Source organism: Lampetra fluviatilis, chromosome 56 (genome assembly GCF_964198595.1).
Source record: "Lampetra fluviatilis chromosome 56, kcLamFluv1.1, whole genome shotgun sequence".
NCBI lineage: Eukaryota > Metazoa > Chordata > Hyperoartia > Petromyzontiformes > Petromyzontidae > Lampetra > Lampetra fluviatilis.
This window is the reverse complement of record NC_136330.1, coordinates 4,346,755-4,370,480: the sequence shown is the minus strand read 5'-3', so window position 1 is coordinate 4,370,480 and position 23,726 is coordinate 4,346,755. Positions and strand designations below refer to the sequence as shown.

The window sequence follows — 23,726 nt, the reverse complement described above, 5'->3', positions numbered from 1 at the left end:
GGGTGGTGGTGGGGGGTGGTGGTGGGGGGTGGTGGTGGGGGGGTGGTGGTGGGGGGGGTGGTGGTGGGGGGTGGTGGTGGGGGGTGGTGGTGGGGGGGTGGTGGGGGGTGGTGGTGGGGGGGGGGGGTAATTGACAAACAACTAAACCGTGGTGTTACGCGTGCTTGGGGATGGGTTTATATTTATATTTTATTTTTTGTGCGAAACCATTTACGAAACGGTAAACTTTCACTAAGCGGCTATTTAATTAATTATGTGATTTTCCAGCCACCGCCCCTCCCGTCTTCCCTCTCGTTTTAGTTTTATGGTGTCTTGAACAATAATGGTTGCACTCTCGAGCCGATCAAAGTCCACGCAGGTGCAGCAAAATAGGTCGAGTGTTGTTGTCGTTGTTCTGTTGTTGCTGTTCTGTTGTTGTTGTTCTGTAGTATTGTTGTTCTGTGTTGTTGTTGTTCTGTGTTGTTGTTCTGTGTTGTTGTTGTTCTGTGTTGTTGTTCTGTGTTGTTCTATAGTATTGTTCTGTGTTGTTCTGTGTTGTTGTTCTGTGTTGTTCTGTGTTGCTGTTGTTCTGTAGTATTGTTGTTGTTGTTCTGTGTTGTTGTTCTGTGTTGTTCTGTAGTATTGTTCTGTGTTGTTCTGTGTTGTTGTTCTGTGTTGTTCTGTGTTGTTCTGTGTTGTTGTTCTGTGTTGTTCTGTTGTTGTTGTTCTGTAGTATTGTTGTTGTTCTGTGTTGTTGTTCTGTGTTGTTCTGTGGTGTTGTTCTGTGTTGTTGTTGTTCTGTGGTGTTGTTCTGTGTTGTTGTTCTGTGTTGTTGTTCTGTGTTGTTGTTCTGTGTTGTTGTTCTATGTTGTTGTTCTGTGGTTCTGTGTTGTTCTGTGTTGTTGTTCTGTGTTGTTGTTCTGTGTTGTTGTTCTGTGTTGTTGTTCTATGTTGTTGTTCTGTGGTTCTGTGTTGTTCTGTGTTGTTGTTCTGTGTTGTTGTGTTGTTGTTCTGTGTTGTTGTTCTGTGTTGTTCTGTGTAACTCTTTCATGCCACTAATCTCCCCCCCCCCCACCGTTTGTACGTCGAACTTCTTTCGCACCGCGCGTAGCCAAACCGTGGCAATCGGAGGTGCGGGGAAAGAACAACAAACTATGGGTCTCTGTGTGAGTCTGTGGGTCTCGATGCATGAGTCTGTGGGTCTCTGTGCGAGTCTATGGGTCTCTGTGTGAGTCTACGGGTCTCTGTGTGAGTCTATGGGTCTCTGTGTGAGCCTGTGGGTCTCTGTGTGAGTCTGTGGGTCTCTTTGTGAGTCTATGGGCCTCTGTGTGAGTCTATGGGTCTCTGTGTGAGTCTATGGGTCTCTGTGTGAGTCGGTGGGTCTCTGTGTGAGTCGGTGGGTCTCTGTGTGAGTCTATGGGTCTCTGTGTGAGTCGGTGGGTCTCTGTGTGAGTCTATGGGTCTCTGTGTGAGTCTGTGGGTCTCTGTGTGAGTCTGTGGGTCTCAGTGTGAGCCTGTGGGTCTCTGTGTGAGTCTATGGGTCTCTGTGTGAGTCTGTGGGTCTCTGTGTGGGCCTGTGGGTCTCTGTGTGAGTCTGTGGGTCTCTGTGTGAGGCTATGGGTCTCTGTGTGAGTCTATTCATGTTGAACTTATTTTTCACCGTACGTAGCCAATCGAGTTAATCGGAGGTGCGGGGAAGGACAACAAACTAACAACAACAAAAGCAGTTCAAACTCCACGATTTAAAAGTGGACAGCTTCAGTGGCTTCCTAATACCGGAAGGAAGAGCGTTCCAGACGGCCACAGAAGGTGCAAACCCCCCAACAACCCACTGACTGACCAAACGTTTGTACTTACAGACGCATTTACTCTGGTCCGTGTCTCAACGTGCAAAAACATGTTTCAACCTTTTAAAACAGTCTGCCTCAGCAGCAGACCACGCTTTCCCACCTGATGATGGACGTTTGAGTTACGCCCGAAACGTCGTTATTTATTTTATTTTAATACATCCGTGACTTTACCGAAAGAACCAAAGAGTATGGATTCCTGCAGTCACGAAAACTTTAAATCGAAAAGTCTGTGTTACGATTCAATGCAAGATTCCGTTAATTTGCTCTTTAACGTCTAATTTGTACGTAATCATTCTTGCAATGGCTCATCATTTCTTCAACTCCGCTCGGCTTAAATGTAACGTGAGCGTGTAATAACAACAGCACCAACAACAGCAACAATATTCCTGATTCTAAATTTGAAGTTGTCGTGACTGCACGTAGGTGAAAAAGAAAACAGATAAATTAAATCACGACGTTTCGGAAGCTACACAAGCAACCGTTATCAGTTGTTAACCGCTCCACCTGATGATGGACGTTTGCGTTACGCCCGAAACGTCGTGATTTATTTTATTTTTCTACCCACGTGACTTTACCGAAAGAACCAAAGAGTATGGATTTCTGCAGTCACGAAAACTTCAAATCAAGATTTTTCAATTATTTTCGGCCCACCTGGCCTCCGTTGGCGTTCCAGACAAAAATTATCTGGCAGCGAGTGTGAACACTTAGGTTTGAGTGACCAATATCATTCATAATAACAGGGTTTTTTTTCTGGTTGTCAAATTGGAAATATCCTGGCTTGGCTCTCCAACACACCGGTGTTGCTGTACTAGTACACTACACTATACACTACAATATACACTACACTGCTGTACACTACACTATACACTACACTAGTGCTGTACTAGTAACGAATTGGCATGTTCTGTTTACGTAACAAACTTTACTAATTTGGCTGTGTCGGGTGGTGGTGGGCTTAATGACACATTTTTATATTTACGCCATCTAACCGCCAAAAACAAACTGTTGAGGCGAACAAAACTCTGGCCCAGTTTTGACCCTTCTGGATCCCATCAGCAGTATCAGGATTCTTCACCAAACTGCTGCCAGTTTTAGCGGATGTTCTTGGCAAGAGCCTCCAGATGTAGATGCCATTGGTTCTTCATGTTCTGCAGATGTAGATGCCATTGGTTCTTCATGTTCTGCAGATGTAGATGCCGCTGGTTCTTCATGTTCTGCAGATGTAGATGCCACTGGTTCTTCACGTTCTGCAGATGCCACTGGTTCTTCATGGTCTGCAGATGTAGATGTCACTGGTTCTTCACGTTCTGCAGATGTAGATGCCACTGGTTCTTCACGTTCTGCAGATGTAGATGCCACTGGTTTGTCATGTTCTATAGATGTAGATGTCACCGTTTCTTCACGCTCTGCAGATGTAGATGCCACTGGTTTTTCACATTCTGCAGATGTAGATGCCACTGGTTCTTCACGTTCTGAAGATGTAGATGCCACTGGTTCTTCACGTTCTGCAGATGTAGATGCCACTGGTTCTTCATATTCTGCAGATGTAGATGCCGCTGGTACTTCATGTTCTACAGATGTAGATGCCACTGTTTCTTCATGTTCTATAGATGGAGATGCCACTGTTTCTTCATGTTCTATAGATGGAGATGCCACTGGTTCGTCATGTTCTATAGATGTAGATGCCACTGGTTCTTCATATTTTGCAGATGTAGATGCCACCACCGCCACCTATCGGCGGTTGAACTTACGACTCTCGGTCCAAACCGACAACTGGACATACGATCAGGTTTACACCATTGGAACCTCATTTGCCAGTATAAAATATGATAATTGTTTTTTTTACCCTTCTATCTGGCAACAAAACTGACTACTTTTCAACTTCAAGGACAATGCATACATTAGCAGAGTTATATTTTTTGTTTGCATTATGACTGCAGGTATTGTGGTCTATGCAAACATGACTCCTTGTAAAAAAGGTGTCAGTTTTGTTGCCAGATAGAAGGGTAAAAAAAAAACGATTATACGAACTGGTTGTTTATATCTCTGAAAGATCGTAAGTCGAAAGTTCATAGGTAGAGGAGTCCCTGTATACAGCATATCAAACATTTTTTACAGTACAGTTGATGATTGATTTTACTTCACTGATAATTGAAAGGTGTGTGTCTGTTTGTCCATTTGTTACTGTTTATTTCGAACGATTCAGATGCCAATTTAATAATGAAAAAAATTAACCCGTAAAAACAAAGTTTTTCACTATAAATCCTTTATATGCGTGTTCAATGGGCCACAACCCAGCCCACATTGGTCTTTGAAACGGGCGGCTAGAGTCCTCTCGTCCTCTGGCTTGAGATGGCTGCCACCTATGGGTCAGATGATTGCCTGCCACCATTAAGCAATTGGTAATTAAATATAATTTTTTATACCTAAAAAGTGTAAAATTTTGGAACAACGAGTCTGTGTGCAAAATGTCAGCTCGATTGGATCACGGGAAGTGGGTTAAAAAACGACCGAAAGATTTGCACGGTCGTAAGCGCGCAAGCAAGCAAGTGAACTTAATATAAAGGATTTAAAAAACCTAAAACTGGTCATCATAAAACATTACAAAATTTTATTTTCATCAGGCCCCATGGTGAAAACAAGGGCAGTCTCCAACCCTTACTTTCCACTCGCTCTCTCTCTCTCCTGTCTCTCTGTTCGTTTACAGTGAAGAAGAGCCGATGCCAAGAACATCGCCTTCGATAGATAGATATTTAATCTTGATTTGAAACTTTCGTAACTCAGGAATCCAGTCGATACCACATTGGGAAGTGGGTAAAAATTTTGTTACAAGATTTGAGGATACAACAACAACAGAGTTAATAAAAAGCGTGTAATAATTATGATAAAAAAAGCGTGTAAATGTTTTAAATAGTTTCATATAGTCTATACATTTATATGGGTCTCTATGTATCTATAGAGAAATGCTCTGCTATTATATGATGCATTGCCTTTGAAACTCATTGGTGTCTCTGGTGTGGACCAATCAGCTTCAAAGACAATGCATCATTGTAGACCACCAGAGCATGTTTTTTGTTTGCATGTTCACCACAAATGTGTGGTTAACGCAGACACGATTCCTTGAAAAAGGTTTCAGTTTGGCGTTTTAACATCTTGACACTACCCCTGTTTTATTGCCAGAAAGGGTCAAACCTATTAAATTTCGATTTAAAGCTTTCGTGACTGCAGGAATCCATACTCTTTGGTTCTTTCGGTAAAGTCACGTAGGTATAAAATAAAACAAAATACCTACGTGACTTTACCGAAAGAACCATAGAGTATAGATATTTAAAATTCAATTCAAGGCCCGAGTGTCATTCATCTGCTTCGACAGCGGAGCCACCGCCAGAATTAGGCCCCTGCCTTCATGCCTCAATTAATATTCAAGTTCAAGTTCATTTATTAGGTATATCCCTGTGAGCCATTCGGCTCTTGAATCGGGTGCAACCGCAACAAACAAAAAAACAAAAACATGAATAAGAAAACATCTTAAAGTGACTATGTGCTGGCCTGTGAATTATGTTGGGGTCAGGTCCACGGTAAAATGTATCTGGCCCAATGTATATAACGAAACCCTAAACCTTGGAAATCCGCGGCGCGTTCGACTTGTACAGTCGAGTTTTAAGCTTTGAGCCCGGCTCGTTTTACCCAAAGCCGTTACTTGCAACTTGCCGCTGGGTTCGTTTTCTCCCTCCCCATGTCAGCGCAAGATGTTAACTACCTCGCCCGGTACGCAGGAGATCGTGGGTTCGATCCCGACCCTGACGCCACGGTGGCTAGGAGATGTTAACTACCTCGCCTGGTACGCAGGAGGGCGTAGGTTCGATCCCGGCCCTGACACTGCCGGCTGTATATTTGGAGTTTGCGTGTCTCTTTCTCACTCCCCGTGGTCGCGTGGATTTTTATCCGGGTCCTCTGGTTTTATCCTTCCACGTTTAGATTCAACATGCTAAACTAAACTAATAGGCAAGGCCCACTGAGCTGCATAGCTCTTGTTCAGAAGTGACCTGGCGACAGATTATAGCTCAGCGAAGTGGCTTATCACGTGGAAATGTACAGCAGCTTAAACCGCAGAAGCCGGAGAGAAATATACAGCAGCAGGCGTCAGGGTCAGGATCGAACCCACGATCTCCTGCGTACCAGGCGAGGTAGTTAACATCTCCTAGCCACCGTGGCGTCAGGGGCGGGATCGAACCCACGATCTCCTGCGTACCAGGCGAGGTAGTTAACATCTCCTAGCCACCGTGGCGTCAGGGTCGGGATCGAACCCACGATCTCCTGCATACCAGGCGAGGTAGTTAACATCTCCTAGCCACCGTGGCGTCAGGGGCGGGATCGAACCCACGATCTCCTGCGTACCAGGCGAGGTAGTTAACATCTCCTAGCCACCGTGGCGTCAGGGTCGGGATCGAACCCACGATCTCCTGCGTACCAGGCGAGGTAGTTAACATCTCCTAGCCACCGTGGCTTCAGGGTCGGGATCGAACCCACGATCTCCTGCGTACCAGGCGAGGTAGTTAACATCTCCTAGCCACAGTGGCGTCAGGGGCGGGATCGAAACCACAATCTCCTGCGTACCAGGCGAGGTAGTTAACATCTCCTAGCCACCGTGGCTTCCCCGTGTTTCGAGTATCTGGCTTGCTATACATGTCCACGTGATGACGAGACACTTCGTCAAGCTGCCGTTTGTGGTTGCCAGGTCGCTTCTGAAACGCAGAGCTACACGGCTCAGTGAGGCCTTTCGTGGTGAAAAAACAAAGTAAAACATTTCCCGGTAAATAAATAGTTTAAACTCGTTTGCATTCTAATGCCCCCCCCTCCCCCCTACCCCCCCCCCCGCTCGTTCAAAAGCCAAATCACATGACTCCGCTCAGACGCAACGTGAAAGCGGCACTTTGACCGCTCCGCACAGCCTCAGACGCGCTCGTGATGCTGGACCAATGGGAGGCACCTCGCGGGCGGGTTTGCGCGGAATTCCTGGAATACTGGCGGTGGTGGCGGTAGTGGCGGTGGCGGTAGTGGCGGCGGTGGCGGCGGTGGCGGTGGTGGCGGTAGTGGCGGCGGTGGTGGCAGTGGTGGTGGTGGTAGCGGTGGTGGTGGTGGTAGCGGTGGTGGCGGTGGTAGCGGTGGTGGCAGTGGTGGTGGTGGTGGTAGCGGTGGTGGTAGCGGTGGTGGTGGTGGTGGCAGTGGTGGTGGTGGTAGCGGTGGTGGTGGTGGTAGCGGTGGTGGCGGTGGTGGCGGTAGTGGCGGCGGTGGCGGCGGTGGCGGTGGTGGCGGTGGTGGCGGTGGTGGCGGTAGTGGCGGCGGCGGCGGTGGTGGCAGTGGTGGTGGTGGTAGCGGTGGTGGTGGTGGTAGCGGTGGTGGTGGTGGTAGCGGTGGCGGCGGTGGCGGCGGTGGTGGCGGTGGTGGCGGTGGTGGCGGTGGTGGCGGTGATAGCGGTGGTGGCGGTGGTGGCGGTGGTGGCGGTGGTAGCGGTGGTGGCGGTGGTGGCGGTGGTGGCGGTGGTGGCGGTGGCGGCGGTGGCGGCGGGTGGCGGCGGTGGTGGCGGTGGTGGCGGTGGTGGCGGTGGTGGTGGTGGCATTCTCGGGGGGCTAATGCCGCCAACAGCTTCCCACAAGCGACGACAAGCTCGCTTGCTCGCTCACTTATTAGCGCAGCTTCAGAATCGGAAACGTTTATTTATCCTGCAGGAGGAACCCGATGAGCTGTAAAGCTCTTGTTGTTTCACAGATGTCCAGCCGGGGCACAGGGTAAGAACGTCAGAACAGCAAGCAGCGCAAGAACGCGATAGGAGTCCGGAGTACAGGGTCAGCAAATCACCCACACGCGAACAAATACAACAAAACCATTCTAGATTTGAAGCTTTCGTGACTGCAAGGATTCATACTCTTAGTTCTTTCGGTAAAGTCACGTAGGTAAAAAATTAAATTAAACTTAATAAAAATAAAATATAAAATATTTTATTTTATATTTTATTTTAATTTTTTAACTACTTAATTAAAATTAATAAAATATAAAATATATTATTTTATTTTATATTTTATTTTTATAAATTTTTATTTAATTTTTCACCTACATGATTTTACCGACAGAATATATTATTTTATTTTATATTTTATCTTTATTAATTTTAATGACTTTACCGAAAGAGTACAACAAAACCATCCCCATCCTACCAGATAAAGCCCACTGGGGTATTCACTTATTTTGATTTGAAGCTTTCGTGACTGCAGGAATCCATACCCTTTGGTTCTTTCGGTGAAGTCACGTGGGTAGAAATAAAATAGAATAAAACAAATCACGACGTTTCGATCGCGACACAAGCGATCGTCATCAGGCGACCTGGACACAAAAGATCGCTCAGCAAAGTGGCTCATCAGTCGGACATTTACAGCAGCAAAATATTCTTAAATAGTCTCAACGCGTTCATAATAAACGTTTTTGGGGTCAGATCGCAGTATTTACAAATGTGTCGTAACCCTCCACCACCCGACGCGGCCAAACAGTCAAAAAAGTGTCACGTTTTTCAAAGGACAAAATAGTGCAATACTTTATCCCACCGGTGTGTTGATGAGTGATTCAACATCATTTACCATTTTTGAGTACGACGTTTTCGCTGGTAATAACATCCAGCATCATCGGGTCTTTTGTAAACGTGACACTTTTTTTTACTGTTTAGGCCGTGTCGGGTGGTGGAGGGTTACGACACATTTATAAATAACGCGATATAACCCCAAAAACGTTTATTATGTATAATATTGGTCGCGAAAGCCTACGTGTTAAACGAGTCTAAATGCGTGTCTAAATGCGGGCCTTGGTGGTGGTATGGGGGGAGGCTTTTAGAGTCACGTGATTTGCGGGAAGCCTTGAGACGATCTCGATATAAGGATGGGCCGATGTCTCCGTCGAAAAGACAAGCGGGCAAACGCTTTTCGGACCATTTCATGAGGTTTGGGAATCTGCGCCCTTTGCCCGCGTCCGTCAGCCGGTGCCTTCAGCTTCTCCGCGTGTTGCGGTGCAAAAAAATGTAAACAAATTTTGGAGAAAATTTTTTGGAAAAAAAAATTACAAAGCAAAGCCGTCGGCCGTGACACGCAGAACGCGACGGATCTCGTCAAACCTCAGAAGCGAAGCAGGGCCGTGAGTGAGCCTGGTTCGTGCTCGGGTTGCCAGGTGACTTGCCTGGGAATACGAAGTGTTGCAGCCTTTGGCGGGGAGGCGAGGATGCGATGAGATGGCACTGCAGCAATGGATTCTTCAATCCATCTGTGCGGTGCTTTGAGTGTTACCCCCCCCCTACCCCCGCCCCCTTACTCCTCTCTGTACGAGTGGTGGATTTTCAGGTTCCGGATTCCTCCGGCACAAAAGTCAAGAAAGTGCATCGATGAAAGTGGGCGTAACGAACCGACTTCAAAAACTCTCTCCCAAAAAGATTCCTAAGAGGCTCCTCACTGAGGCTTTCTTGAGCTGATAAAGGACGTCATCATCATCATCATCGTCGTCGTCGTCGTCATTGCTCCCAGCTACTTTCCACCAACATGCACGACCGCCCTGCGCCACCTCCACCGGCTTAACCTTGACGCCCATCGCGACCGTGATATGTGCTGGTGAACGCGCAGATGTGGGTGAGCGGCCTTGGGGTGGGGGGGGCGAGCGGGTGAACGCGTGGCCGAGTGTGACGGTGAGCCAGCCAACGCGCTGTGAGCTCGGTCGCTCGTACGGTCGCGCGCACGTACAAAGATAAAGATCCCCCGCATAGCCTTAGCGGACTGTCGGGGCAAGTGCTGTTAGCGAGCAGCAGCTATGAAGGCCGGCACGGCACACGAGGGGGTGGGTGTCCAGCACCACGCCCGGCCGCCTTTGTCTCCCCAGTGGCGATGTTTGCACACAGCACCAGGTACTCATTTGAGGCCGAGTCGACCTAGGGGAGGCCTAGGACCGGTTCAGACAATCGTCACAGATGTTGGTGAGCGTGAGTCGAACTTGGGTCGCCGGGTCCGTAGCGAAGTGCTGACCGCTTGCACGGCCACGTACACAATCGCTGAGCTCACAACTGCGCCCGGGTGTGGATCTGAGGTCGCTTGCAGCGATCCTCAGAAGTTTTGTCAGTGAGCAGTCGGGCCAGCGTACTGGTGACCATGCCCAGGTGAGCGCCGGTGCGTATGTACGTGCGGTTGTGCGTGTGCACAAGACCGTATGTGTTGTGATTGTGTGCACGTGCGGCTGCGCATACGTGTGATTGCGATCGTACGGGCGCACTTACGCGCAATCGAACGTACGTTCAGCCGCACGTACGCTGCGTCGCACGCACGCAGCATCGCACGTACGTGCGACCGCGCCAGTAGACCGCACTCACAGCTGCTGGCGACGTCGGGGGGGCTCCCGTAGGAGTCGCTCGTGTAGACGCCCACGGGCTTGGCCACCTTGAGGTAGACGACATCCGAAGTGTTCTTCAGCGTCCCCACCGCGTCCTCGTGCGTCACCTCCGACAGGCTCATGCTGTTCACCTGCGCGCGTCGGCGGGAGGGGGGGACACGCGGACGCGTCGATCGGCGGCCACCACCGCCACCACTTCCCCCCCCCCACTCACCGCCTCGATTAAACGTCGACGTTTGCGGTCCGTTCAAAGCTTGCGCCGGCGGCGAGGTAGAGTTATCGTCGTTTGGCGACCGACGCTTTCGCCCGGCGAATTAAAGCTTCGGAGCGATCGGCCACAGCGAGCGTCGCTCTCTCGGCGAGTGGCAGTGCAGCGAGCGTGTCGCTTGCAGGGAATACCTCAGCGGCGGTTCCGCGATGTCCGATTCAGTGGACCGGTCTCTCGAGTGCGCTCTCGCAGAGAGAGAGAGAGAGAACTACGCGAGGGGCGCGAGGAACCCGACGGAAAAGGCTCTGCAGTCCTCTGTACATCGAGGCTTTATCGGCCACTTAATGAGCGTTTACATGTGACGGGACAGAGAAAGTCCACGTTTGCGGGAGGGGGCAACGCTCTATCCCACGGGGTCGGCGACCAAAATAAATAAGGGCCATTTTTTTGCAAATTCGGAAAACGATCTGGCTGTACAGCAAATGAAAAATACAATTACTTTACTATGCAAGTAAAAAAATCAGTGTTTTAATATTCACGTGTACATTTGTTTTACTGTAGGGCCCCTTTATAGCATATGCTACAGGCCCCGCACTCGCTTAATCCGGCACTGGAGACGGTGGCGTTTCATGAACGAGTAAAAACGTCACGAAACATCCCTTAAAGAGTGCGCGCAGGTATTACCACCCCGCTCCACCCAGAAAAGCCCCCTGGTCACAACATCCCCAGGAAGGAGCGGTGGGGGGGAGGGGGGGCGCGAGCAGGGGCAGGCGGTGGGGGGAGTGGTGGGGGGCAGGCGGCGGGGGGGGGGAGCGCGCGTTAGGGGGCGGTCGCTCACAGCCAGTAGCCTGTCGCCCACTTGGAGCCGCCCGTCCTTCAGTGCCGCTCCACCGTCGATAATCTTCGTCACGTAGATGCTGTTGTCGCCGGGCACGTGCTGGTTCCCCACGCCGCCCGCGATGCTGAACCCGAGCCCTGGAGGCCGAAGGAAGAGCAAACGGCGCACGCGCGCATTGACACGGGGCAAAGCGCGCACGTGCCCGCACGCGCACTGCCTCAACCAGGGGCGGTTTCTTCATTAGGGCGATTGGGCGACGCACCACCAATGTCATTCAACCACAGAGACACGCTAGCCGTCACTGTGCCTCTGGATATAGTCCAATCAGCGTCATGTCACGTTCTGTGGAGTACCGCCTCTTTTTGGGCGATTTCACTCCGGCTGAGAATCGCCCCGAGTGGCCCCATAGACTTACATTCAAAGATGTTTTTTTTCGAACGGGGGCGCTGCAATGCATTCTCTATGGCTTCCGGGAGGGCTCGCACTAACGTGCTTACGTCATCATACGTGCTAACGTCATCATACGTAAGCACGTTTCATCCAACAATATAATTTGTCGCCACCTAGTGGAATCTTTAATAAAAGAAACATGAGTGGATTGTATTAATAGTGAGTATAGAAACAAACAAGATGTATTGTTAGAGTCACTTTATTTGTCATTAATATTAAAGAAGTGAAGTTGCCTTTACATGCTTAAGCTGTTAATTTATCCTTTGCATGGGTGGACCTTATCCTTATACATCATCCAGACATTTGCCCCCCCTGAGAGATTTTGCAGGAGCCGCCACTGGCCTCAACAGACCGCTGGGGCAGGCGCTGTCAGTGAGTATCAGCACCGGTGGCACACGAGGGGGTGGGTGGCCAGCACCGTGCCGGGTTGCCTTGGTCTCCCCAGTGGCGATGTTTACTACACATCGCTCCGGGTACTCATTTTTGAGGCCGGGTGACCTCGGGGAAGCCCAGGACCGGTTCACAGACAATCGGCGCTTGGTGGTGGCCGTGAGCGCTAATCGCTGAGACGCCGCTCCCCATGCACGAGAAATAGACGAAGGCAACCGCACGCGCACTCGCGCGCACTGCACACCCACACGCATACCCATCATCTTGGTTAGGGGTCAACTCACTTGAGCTCTATGGATTCAATGAAATAGCCGTGCCAATGATCCTTACCATAACCGACTAATCCAGCCAGCCACCAGCAACTTGCCGAAATCCTTTTTGCGCCGTGCTGTACGTGCGGTGGACTTCTTTCGCGCCGTACGTAGCCAACCGTGTTAATCGGAGGTGCGGGTGGATGAACAACGAAGCTGAACACGTAAAAAGCAGTTCTCGTGTTGACCTTCCACCAGCACATGCGATGAGCACGGCTGGCTACGTGACCGTGCGAAAGAAGTTCAACGTACAACAACAACAACCGCCATTCGCCACTAAGTGGCGGTGACGTCACCACGACGCTTGTGCCAGGCCAAGTGCACCTTGAGGCTACCACGTGAAGTGTCGAACGCCCGCTGGCAGGAGGTCACGGGGCAGACCCAGCAGGTGCCATGGGTCGACTGACTGAGATGACCGAGATGACTGCCTGATGCACCACCTGTGCCCCCTACTGTGCCAACTTGCTGTGCTTTAGCCACGCGTACAGCAACAACGGGGCCCTGGTTTTAAAAAAGACACGTTGCATTTTTCAGGACCGCCTGGCCCCAATATCCCCGGTGTCGAGCGTCGTGTGATGAGGCGCGGCCCGTTCCGCTGAACGACCTCGACCGCGATGACCTCTGCACCTTCACCATCCGTCTCCGACGCCCACGTCAGAAGGGGGTTTTTCTTGTTTTGATTTTACTTTACCAGGTGCAAGGCCCCCCATCACTGAGCTGCTGCATAGCTCAGTGGTGGGGACATTTACATCAGCCGGATACTCCAAACGTGCGACGTTGATTCCAAATGGGGGTGGGGGAAGACCGGAGGACCCGGAGACAAAAATTCACACGACCACGGGGGAGAGAGAGAGAGAGACGCGCAAACTCCACATATCCAACAGGCAGTGTCAGGATCTGTATCGAACCCACGCGACCTCCTGCGTACCAGGCGAGGTAGTTAACATCCCGCCTCTCATTAAACTTCGATTTAAAGCTTTCGTGACTGCAGGGATTCATCTTCTTGGTTCTTTCGGTAAAGTCACGTAGAAGGGAAATAATAAAATAATAAAAATAAAACATAATAAAATAATTCTCGCGACGTTTCGGCCACAACGCAAGCAGCCGTCCTCAGGTGAAGAACAGGTCTGTCGGGAAGACAGAGTCTGACTCTGTTATTTCCCTTCTACGTGACTTTACCGAAAGAACCAAGAAGATGAATCCCGCCTCTCCTCCAAGTAGCTGCATATAATCTCCCTCGGGGGGGCTCTCTGGAGGACTTTCTCGTCAAGGGTGGAGGGGAAATAAAAAATCCCACTAAAATCCACGATGGGATGTTGGTGTCAGAAGTTCTTCTGGGACCGTTTGGACGATCTTCAAGATGTCCAAGCACCTCAGAAAAAAGAACCCACCGCACCCTCCATCGGAGGAAGTAGTGGAGCGGAGGAAGAGAGGGGCCACGCGCGAGCGGGGCTCCGAGTGCCACGTGGCTGTGCATCTCTCGTGGTCTGTCTGTCCACTTTCCGTTGCCTACCAGCAGCGGGGAGTAAGTGTGAACTTGAGTCAATAAAAGGACCGATTCCAAAAGTCGTCACCCCGCACCCCACCCACCCTTGGGCCCCTTGATGAGCTTGATCTCCTCCAGGGTCTCGCGAATGGAGCGACGTCGTCGCACGTACAGCTGCACGATGGAGCCGGCCTCCTTGAGGGCCTCCACGGCGCGGCTGTGCGTCACGTCCACCACGTCCACCTCGTTCACCCGCAGGATGCAGTCGTTCACCCTGAGGGGTCACGGGAGGCACGGCAATGAGGTGGGGGGGGGGCGTGGTTATCAACATCCCATCGCGAGCGGGTGTGTGCGTGGTTGTGGCTGTGTGTGTGTGTTGGGGGAGTGGTGGTGGAGGTGCTCGCTAACAGCACTTGTCCCAACAGGCTGTTAAGGCTATATGGGGGACATTTGTCTTTGGTGCAGCGGTCAGCGCGCTGCGCTACAAACCCGGCGGCCCGAGTTCGATTTCCGCTTACGGCCAACACCGGTGACAATTATCTGAACTGTTCATGGGCCTCCCCTAGGTCGACTCAGCCTCAAATGATGCCTCTCCCCCCCGCCGCCCTAATGACGGATGGCTGAGTGCCAAGTTCCTAAGACACCAGACTACCAATCACCGCCCGCTTCACGGTCAAATCGACCCTGCCATTAAGGGCCAAATAGGAGGCTCATTATCATTAATATCAATGCCCCTTTTACCTACCGTTCTAATCACTCGATAATCATCAAGAGTGCTTGGATCCGTAACCGCGAGTCGGAGGAGTGCCCGTCCTAATTTTCCTCGCCACTGCTGCCAATGCCCTCGTTATTTTGATGAGTGCAATTGAATAATTGACGGGGGGGGGGGGTGGTGGTGGTGGTGGTGGTGCAACGAGTTTCGTGGCGAGGAGTGATATCAGACCCTGCGGACCCGGAGACTCCCCCCCCACCCCACCCCTCTCTGCGCCGCGTACTATCCAGCGCGGTGAAGTATGGTCAAGCGAACCCCCCATGCCCTCCCGACAAGGCACACGGAATGGCCCTCATCCAGCAGTGGAGTAAACATAGGGCACTTGTGCGTGCAGGACACGGCAGAGGTCGCAAACGGGTTTTGATTCCTTACTCGTACCCGTACCCGGCCGCACCAGGGTCGCAAACGGCTACCCGTACCCTACCCGATACCCGGCTACCCATACTTGGCCGGGTACGGGTATCGGGTACCCGAGTGCGACCTCTGGGATGAAGCCATGTTACAGGCGCGGGTGGGTTGATTCTAGGAACTTGAATTGTGAGAAGAGACAAGACGTTTGGAAATGAGTGACAACCAGTGACTCAGCAGTGACTCACGGCCTACCCGTACCCGTACCCGGCCGCACCAGGGTCGCAAACGGGTATCGGGTAGGGTACGGGTATCGGGTACCCGGTTGCGACCTCTGGGACACAGACTTGCCAGCCATCAACATGGAGGGGGGAAATGTTATTCAAAGGGGATTTCCTGCGCGAATGCAAAATGACCATTATTATTATTATCATCATCATCACACGTCAACGTCGGATTGTGTAAATGTCTTTGTTGTTTTAACTTCTTTAGAATGTTTCTGATTTCGCGTCGAGTATTAACGCGACGATCGGGGCCCTTTGAGTGGCAGATTCTGTGCCAGCAGCGGCGCTGGTGGCGATTTACGATAAAAATCGTACACCCAACTAAATCACGGATCAGAGATTTCGCCCACCCCTACTCCCCCTCCCCCCCCCCCCAATATATGGTCACTGTGAATTATCAATCGCGATGAATCGCATTGATCCCCGCTCAGTCTATCCATGAGAAGCAAACATAAAAAAAAATATCGGGATTAATTGCCCAATCTCAGCACTGGAGCATCCAAGCTATGAGCTCAGAGGCAGTGAAGAAGAATACCGCACGCACATTGGGCTGTCCATTCCTAAACCTTCCGCTCCAGAATATCCAGGACGTTGTATGATGCGAGGGAGGATGTGGAATCAAAAAAAAATGGGAGTAAACTTTTTTTGAAAAATAAAGGGGTTTATCATAATTTTGCGGGTTTGATCTCCGTGTCAACGATATTGCCAATAAATCCGTGGATTGAGTGATGATCATTTGATTGGCTCAATATCAGCGAGATCGGTGATTTCGTCGCCGGATCGTGTAAATATCATCGTAATTGGCCGATTAAAAATCGCTGGGTTCATGGTCACTTGCGGGTTTTTAATCGCCGTGTCGATTCATTGGCAATCGATGATAGCGCCGATATATTCCGCTGTGCTACGACCATTAACAAGATCCGTGGATTGATTGCTGACGAGACTCGACCGGGCGATTGACCCGCCCAAATACGATTAACCCGGCGATTAACTCGCCCAGTTTACCATTAACCCGGCAAGTTTTGATGGTTTGTCACGTAGATGGTTGTGGGGAACGTCCGGCCCGCGGGCCGTATAAGGCCCGCGAAATCATTTGGTGTGGCCTTGCCAAGGCAACCGCAGGCGGGACTCGAAATTCAATAAATCTCGGAGCAAACCTGGAAGAGCAGTTGCGAGTAGCAGCATCATCAACACCAGCTAACATCACACGCCTCGCCAAAGAGAAGCAGTTCCAGCCGTCACATTAGGGGTGAGTCAGTTAAATGTTTGACCAAATATAACGGGCTAATTTCTAAGTTGATAATTTTGTATGGCCCTCGAATGATGTTATAAATATCCAAATGGCCCTTGGCAGAAAAAAGGTTCCCCACCCCTGGTCTAGACGGAGGGCCTATGAAGACGAAGCGTGGACACACAATGGGGCGGCGGGGAGGGGGGGGGGTACAGGAGAGGGCACGAGAGTGCAGCGAAATAATATTACATGGGGTGTTGGTGGGCCAGATGTCTGGTAACCTCCGTTGAATTCTCGAAAAAAACATAAGAATCGGAGGACTCCGGTTTCGTGGCCTAGCCAGAGCCCCAATGGCAACACCCGAGATTTGAAAACAGACAACGCGTCGACTGCCCTCTAGCGAAGAGCCTGCGAATGTGCACTTCTTCGTCCCTGTTGTCGTACGGCTGCACACTCGGGCGGTCAAGGCCCAGCCAGCAGAGGTCGCAACCGGGTACCCGATACCCGTACCCTACCCGATACCCGGCTACCCGTACCCGGCCGGGTACGGGTAGCCGTTTGCGACCCTGGTGCGGCCGGGTACGGGTAGGCCGTGAGTCACTGGTGAGTCACCGTTTGTCACTCATTTCCCAACGTCTTGTCTCTTCTCACAATTCAAGTTCCTAGAATCAACCCACCCGCGCCTGCAACATGGCTTCATCCCAGAGGTCGCAATCAGGTACCCGATACCCGTACCCTACCCGTACCCCGCCAGAGCTTTGTGACGTCAAATATGACGTCACAAAGCTCTGCCCCCCCCACCCCAAACCATATTTCCATTTTGAAAATAAAACATGCTTCAAATCGCTTCTAACTATTGTCATTGTGGTGCGTATTTAATGTGGCGCTGCACTCTGATGTTGTAGGAGTGTTGTTGTAACAATTCTATATTTATTTAAAGTTGCGCATTTTGATGTGACGTCACATTTCTCAAACCCCCACCCCCCCCCCCCTCGTCATTTATGGTCGGTCCCTGATGACTCTGGTCGTAATTACCGGCGAGACGCCACGGCAGAGGTCGCAATCAGGTTTTGATTCCTTACCCGTACCCGTACCCGGCCGCACCAGGGTTGCAAATGGGTACCCGGCCGGGTACGGGTTCCCGTTCCCTAACCGTACCCGTACCCTACCCGAAATGAGTGACAAACGGTTACTCACCAGTGACTCACGGCCTACCCGTACCCGGCCGCACCAGGGTCGACTTGTAAATGTGGCGTGTTTTTACTCTCCAACACACAACCGGTCAGTGCTGAACTAAGTTGACTAATTGACACGCTTTTTTGTTTTTTTTACGTGGCAAACGCTTTGCCAATCGGTTGTGTCGGATGATGGTGGTGGTGGTGGTGGCGGTTTCTCACGACGTGTGTATAATACAGGGTGCTTTAACAAAAAATGTGAACACTTCTGAGAATTTGCAACGACACCGCAAGAAGTGTTGCCTCCGGTCTCTGGAGACCACGTGGACAAGATTCCGGGCACGCGTCGACAACGATGGTGAACAAGTGGAGACTTTGTGACTTGTTTCAAGCTTTAACATTACACTTGTTATCATGTTTGTAGTCTTCTTGGTTCTTTCGGTAAAGTCACGTAGAAGGGAAGTAATAAAATAATAAAAATAAAACATAATAAAATAATTCTCACGACGTTTCGGCCACAACGCAAGCAGCCGTCTTCAGGTGAAGACCAGGTCAGATGCTGTCTCCCCGACAGACCTGGTCTTCACCTGAGGACGGCTGCTTGCGTTGTGGCCGAAACGTCGTGAGAATTATTTTATTATGTTTTATTTTTATTATTTTATTACTTCCCTTCTACGTGACTTTACCGAAAGAACCAAGAAGAAAAATGAAGAATCCTCAAGGTAAGCGGGGGGCCTCACCTGAGCCGCCCGTCTTGTGCCGCGGCACCCCCTGGGATGATCTTGGTGATGTAGATGCTGGGGTCGTCCCCGATGTGGGGGTTGTCCGTGCCCCCCGCTATGCTGAATCCAAGCCCAGAGTTCCCCTGCAGGTGACAATTCACCACATAGAGCGAGAGGGGGGGGGGGCATCATCAAAAAGGCGTCGCAGTCCGATACGAGACGCTCACCACCCTCCCGTCTAAATTCACCCTGACCCTCACCACTCTCCCGTCTAAATTCAAACCGACCCTCACCGCTCTCCAGAAAGGGTAAAGCCTTTTCTTTGTTTTATTTTCTAAATAATCTTACTGGAAAAAAATGTTCCCTGGTAAACAGCGTGGTGACAATTCCTCCCTTCGGGGTCATCATCAAGGAGAATCCCTCGCACGTAAAGATCGACAAACACCGAGAGACTCCAAACAGCCGTGCGGCACTGCTCCTCAGAATAATCTCCCCGGGAGATGCATGGGGCACCGCTAATGAGAATGGAGGGGCAACCACACGGAGCGGTCGGAACAGGCGAACGTTATCCGTTTCTCACGCGAAGACAACTTTGTGGCCAGCTTGTGCCTAAAGACAAAAATCACCCGTGTCGCCTTAACAGGCTGTTGTGGCAAGTGCTGTTAGCGAGCACCTATGAAGGCCGAAACCGCACTCGAGGGGGTGGGTGGCCAGCACCACGCCCGGCCGCCTTTGTCTCCCCCAGTAGCGATGTTTTTACGCACCGCACCAGGTACTCATTTGAGGCTGAGTCTGATAATTGTCACCGGTGTTGACCGTGAGCGCCAATCGAACTCCTGTGGACGGGGTTCGCAGCGCAGCGTAGCGCTAACCGCTGCACTCCCGCTCCCACACATGTGCGTGCGTGCGCGCGAGTACGCACGCACGCACGGACACTCCAAAGCGTTCCTGGCAGCCCTGGGGCCGTGTGCGTGGAGGTTCGTCACGGGTGCAAAGGTCAGCGGAACGACCAGCGGCCGAACTCACTCTCTCCAGCGTGATCTCCTCATACTCGTAGTCCACGTCCGTCCCGTTCAGCTGCAACAAAAAAGAAGAAACATCGCGGACCGTTAGTTCGTGAGCGTCGTTGTTTGTTGTTGTTGTTGTTATGAGCGCGCTTGTTTTTGGTGGAAATTCGCGTAGCCGGAGGTCACCCTCGCTTCCGAAGAAGCCTCGCCGAGTCTCGGAGAAAAAAAAAATGTCCAGGAGGGGTGCTGCTGGGTTTCTGCGACGTTTCCGCGACGTTTCGGGCGACGTTGCTGCAGCCGTTATAACGCAGTTTAGTGAGCAGTCGACGACGACGGGACTACTTTCTTGAGCCGCACGGCTGAGCGGAGCGATACAGTCCGTGCCATAAGCTACTTCGTTGGCGAAGTGAATACCTCAGCGGGCTTTGCCTGGTAGGACGGGGATGGTTTAGTTGTATTCGTACGCGTTTCTGGTGATTTCTTTACTCTTCATTGTACTTGGCACTCATTTAATGTTTTTGTACAGTTTGTTGTTGTGACATCGGATTCCTCCGGTGCGAACAAATATTCTGATGTCTGATTCTGAGCTGCCTCGTTCCTCCGGCTCGCCATAGCTTCGTTGGCAAATCCTCGCCCACCATCACCTCCCCCCCCCCCGTTTGCGGCGAAAAGTGAACTCGCAAACACAGCGGACAAACTCCACGAGCGACCGAGAGAGAGAGAGAGCGATCGTGAGAGAGCGAGAGAGGGGAGGGCGGGGGCACATAAAGCAAAAGCATTGAAAAAAAAAACGAAATGATGAACGAAGCAAAGTGCCGACTACACCGAGCATCTTCTTGTTTCCTCTGATCGTAAAAAAAAAAGTTAGAAAAAAAAAGAGAGAGCGAAAGCAAGAGAGGAGAGAGAGCGATTGCGGGAGAGAGAGAGCAAGCGGGAGAAAACCGATGGGCAAGAGAGAGCGAGAGAGAAGATCGATCGACGCACCACGACCACGTTCACCACCACGTGGTGTGGTTGCTCGTCCCACGTTTCATCACAAACAACGAGGCGTGGATCCTCGAGGAAACTGAGTGGTGGAAAGGGCCCCCCCCCCCCGCCACACTCCCCCCCCCCCCCCACTTTCAGCAAAGCGCCGAAGAAACTAAACCTGAAACCTGTCACGGAAACCTGAAACCTGCTGGGCTGCACCCATTCAGTACGGCGCGGCGGATTTTTATAATTTTTTCTGTGCCCCCCCCCCCCCTTTCCCTTGTTCATTCTCTGTATGGAGGGTGGGAGTGGAGGGAGTGGAGGGAGTGGAAGGAGTGGAGGGAGGGAGTGAAGGGAGTGGAGTGAGGGGAGAGAGGGAGGGAGTGGAGGGAGGGAGGGAGGGGAGGGAGGGAGGGAGTGGAGGGAGTGGAGTGAGTGGAGTGAGTGGAGGGAGTGGAAGGAGTGGAGGGAGTGAGTGAAGGGAGTGGAGTGAGGAGGGAGAGGGAGTGAGTGAAGGGAGTGGAGTGAGGAGGGAGAGGGAGTGGAGGGAGTGGAGGGTGGAAGGAGTGGAGGGAGGGAGTGAAGGGAGTGGAGTGAGGAGGGAGAGGGAGTGAGTGAAGGGAGTGGAGTGAGGGGGGAGAGGGAGTGAGTGAAGGGAGTAGAGTGAGGGGGGAGAGGGAGGGAGTGGAGGGAGGGAGGGAGGGGAGGAATTGGTGTTTACCCTTTCTGGAAATAAAACAGGAGTTGTGTTCAGATGTTAAAGCACCAACCTGAAACCTTTTGCAAGGATTCATGTCTGCATTAACCACATATACTTTTGGTGAACATGCAAACAAAAAAAAAACATTCTCTGGTAGTCGATGATGATGCATTGTCCTTTAAACTGATTGGTCCACACCAGAGACAGCTTTCTTAAGAGCCAAGTCTCAAACAGTGCAAGACCAGAGGACGACGCCAAAAGGCGACCAGCACAAAGACAACGCCACTGTTAGGACATTGTGAGCTCGGGGTGCCAGACAGGGTAAAACCCATTCCTATATTTTGATGCCGGCAAGGGAGGCCCCATGATACTCTTACTTCTTTCGGTAAAGTCACGTAGGTAAAAAATGAAATAAAAATTTATAAAAATAAAACAATAAAAATCACGACGTTTCGGAGGCAACACAAGTCTCCGTCATCAGGTGGGACCGTCACAGCCAGATTTGCCGCATCATGTTTTTTTACTGTTTTATTTTTATTAATTTTAATTTCATTTTTTTTACCTACGTGACTTTACCGAAAGAACTAAGAGTATGGATCCTTGCAGTCACGAAAGCTTCAAAAATCTAGAATTAAGAACCCCATGATGACCGTCGGCGTTGAACCGAGGGCGGCCGCCGCGTTCGAAACGGCTGCGTATTCTCCACGCAGGTGTAGTGACATAGAACGGTCACTACTGTGTCGGCCCCTACGAGGGCTGGAGGCCCCAAGGGGGTGCCTGGGGGGTCACGTGGTGAAGGGACCCGGACCTTCCCAGAGGTGGGGGAAGGGAGGCGTGGCCTGGGAAGGGAGGCGTGGCCTGGGCAGAGCCGGCCACGCCAGAGCAGATATAAGCGGGGTGTGAACGCAGATCGAGGCTTTTGTACTCCGAAGTGAAGACGACATCATCGGTCCTCAAGTCCCGGGTAGTCGTCCTGGGCCAGGCAGCCAGTTGCCTGCCTGGTCCAGTCTGTGTCGTGTTCCAGAGTGTTAGTGAGTTGAGGAAGGTGGTCACCACCTCATGTACAGTGTTATATTACTTACGGTTTAATAAATAGTGTTGCCTCCAAGCTGCGTGTGTGTGCACCTGATTCGAACCCACTACACAGGTGGCGACGGCCTCGGGGGAGGTGTCCACTCACGTATGGCGACGAGTCCAAGGTGTCGGTGCTCACGATCACAGGCGGCGAGTTCGTCTGCGGGGAAAACAGAGAGAGCGGCATCACGAGAGAGACACAGGGAGAGACACAGAGAGACACAGGGAGAGACACAGAGACACAGGGAGAGACAGAGAGAGACAGAGAGAGAGACACACAGGGAGATAGACAGAGAGAGACACAGAGATAGACACAGGGAGAGAGACAGGGAGAGACACAGGGAGACAAAGAGAGAGACACACACAGAGGGAGACAAAGAGTGAAAGAGAGAGACACAGAGAGAGAGAGAGAGAGACACACAGAGAGAGACACAGAGAGAGAGACACAGAGAGAGACACAGAGAGAGACACAGAGAAAGACACAGTCTATGGGTCTCTGTGTGAGTCTATGGGTCTCCGTCTGAGTCGATGGGTCTCCGTCTGAGTCGATCGGTCTCTGTGTGAGTATGTGGGTCTCTGTGTGAGTCTGTGGGTCTCTGTGCGAGTCGATCGGTCTCTGTGCGAGTCGATGGGTCTCTGTGTGAGTCGATGGGTTTCTGTGTGAGTCGATGGGTCTCTGTGTGAGTCGATGGGTCTCTGTGTGAGTACGGGTCTCTGTGTGAGGCTATGGGTCTCTGTGAGTCTGTGGGTCACAAAAAGTAAGACCCCCCCCCCTCAAATATGACGTCACAAAGCTCTGCCCCCCCCCCAAAAAACATGCTTCAAATCGCTTTAAACTATTGTCATTGTAGTGCGTATTTAATGTAGCGCTGCACTCTGATGTTGTAGGAGAAAACATTTATTAAAAAGTATATTTAATTAAGTAGAACGTGTTGTCTATATTTATTTCAAGTTGCGCATTTTGATGTGACGTCACATTTCTCAAACCCCACCCCCCCCCTCGTCACACACACAAATGTCTGACACCCCCCCCCCCCCCCCTAGGTGCATGACGTCATTTATGGACGGCCGGACGGTAACGCCGAGCTTTCAAACGATTTGTCGGCGGTCGATCGTTTTGCGCCGCGTTTTAGAAATCCGCGAGGCCATGCGGAAATCGACGGCTTCGACGGGAGAGGGGGGGGGGGCAAGACCGGCGGCATCGTCGGTAGGCCACGTTATGCCTCGTGGGAAAGAGGGGGGGGGAGTGGAGGGGTCGGTGCAGAGCCGGCCCAGCCACTAAGCGACCCTTGCAATTGCAAAGGGCCCCGTGGCCAGCAGAGGGCCCCCCTAGAGTCACTGCTAGCGAGTGGGTGAAAAAAATCATACATCAAAGGGGCCTCCAACCAAATTTTGCTTAGGGCCCCCAAAGGTCTAGGGCCGGTTCTGGGTCGGTGACATGGGCGAATTGATTCCACAACTCGCGTTTTTTTGCGTCCGGCTTCAACGCAAGCCACGTCCCAGGGGGGCAGAAGTCG

At 51.3% G+C, this 23,726-nt stretch overlaps 1 protein-coding gene across 6 annotated transcripts in view; it reads right to left on the bottom strand.

The window, feature by feature from the left end:
* Positions 1 to 23,726, bottom strand: part of LOC144950104 (disks large homolog 2-like) — a 422,604-nt gene that overhangs the window by 223,769 nt on the left and 175,109 nt on the right. For all 6 annotated transcript variants that reach the window (XM_078880161.1, XM_078880160.1, XM_078880156.1 and 3 more), the window contains 6 exons: positions 22,316 to 22,369; positions 19,486 to 19,536; positions 18,478 to 18,602; positions 14,032 to 14,201; positions 11,291 to 11,427; positions 10,225 to 10,375 (listed from right to left, as the gene is read on the bottom strand). In XM_078880161.1, the coding sequence (XP_078736287.1) occupies positions 10,225 to 10,375; positions 11,291 to 11,427; positions 14,032 to 14,201; positions 18,478 to 18,602; positions 19,486 to 19,536; positions 22,316 to 22,369 (688 nt within the window). The remainder of the gene's footprint in view (positions 1 to 10,224; positions 10,376 to 11,290; positions 11,428 to 14,031; positions 14,202 to 18,477; positions 18,603 to 19,485; positions 19,537 to 22,315; positions 22,370 to 23,726) is intronic.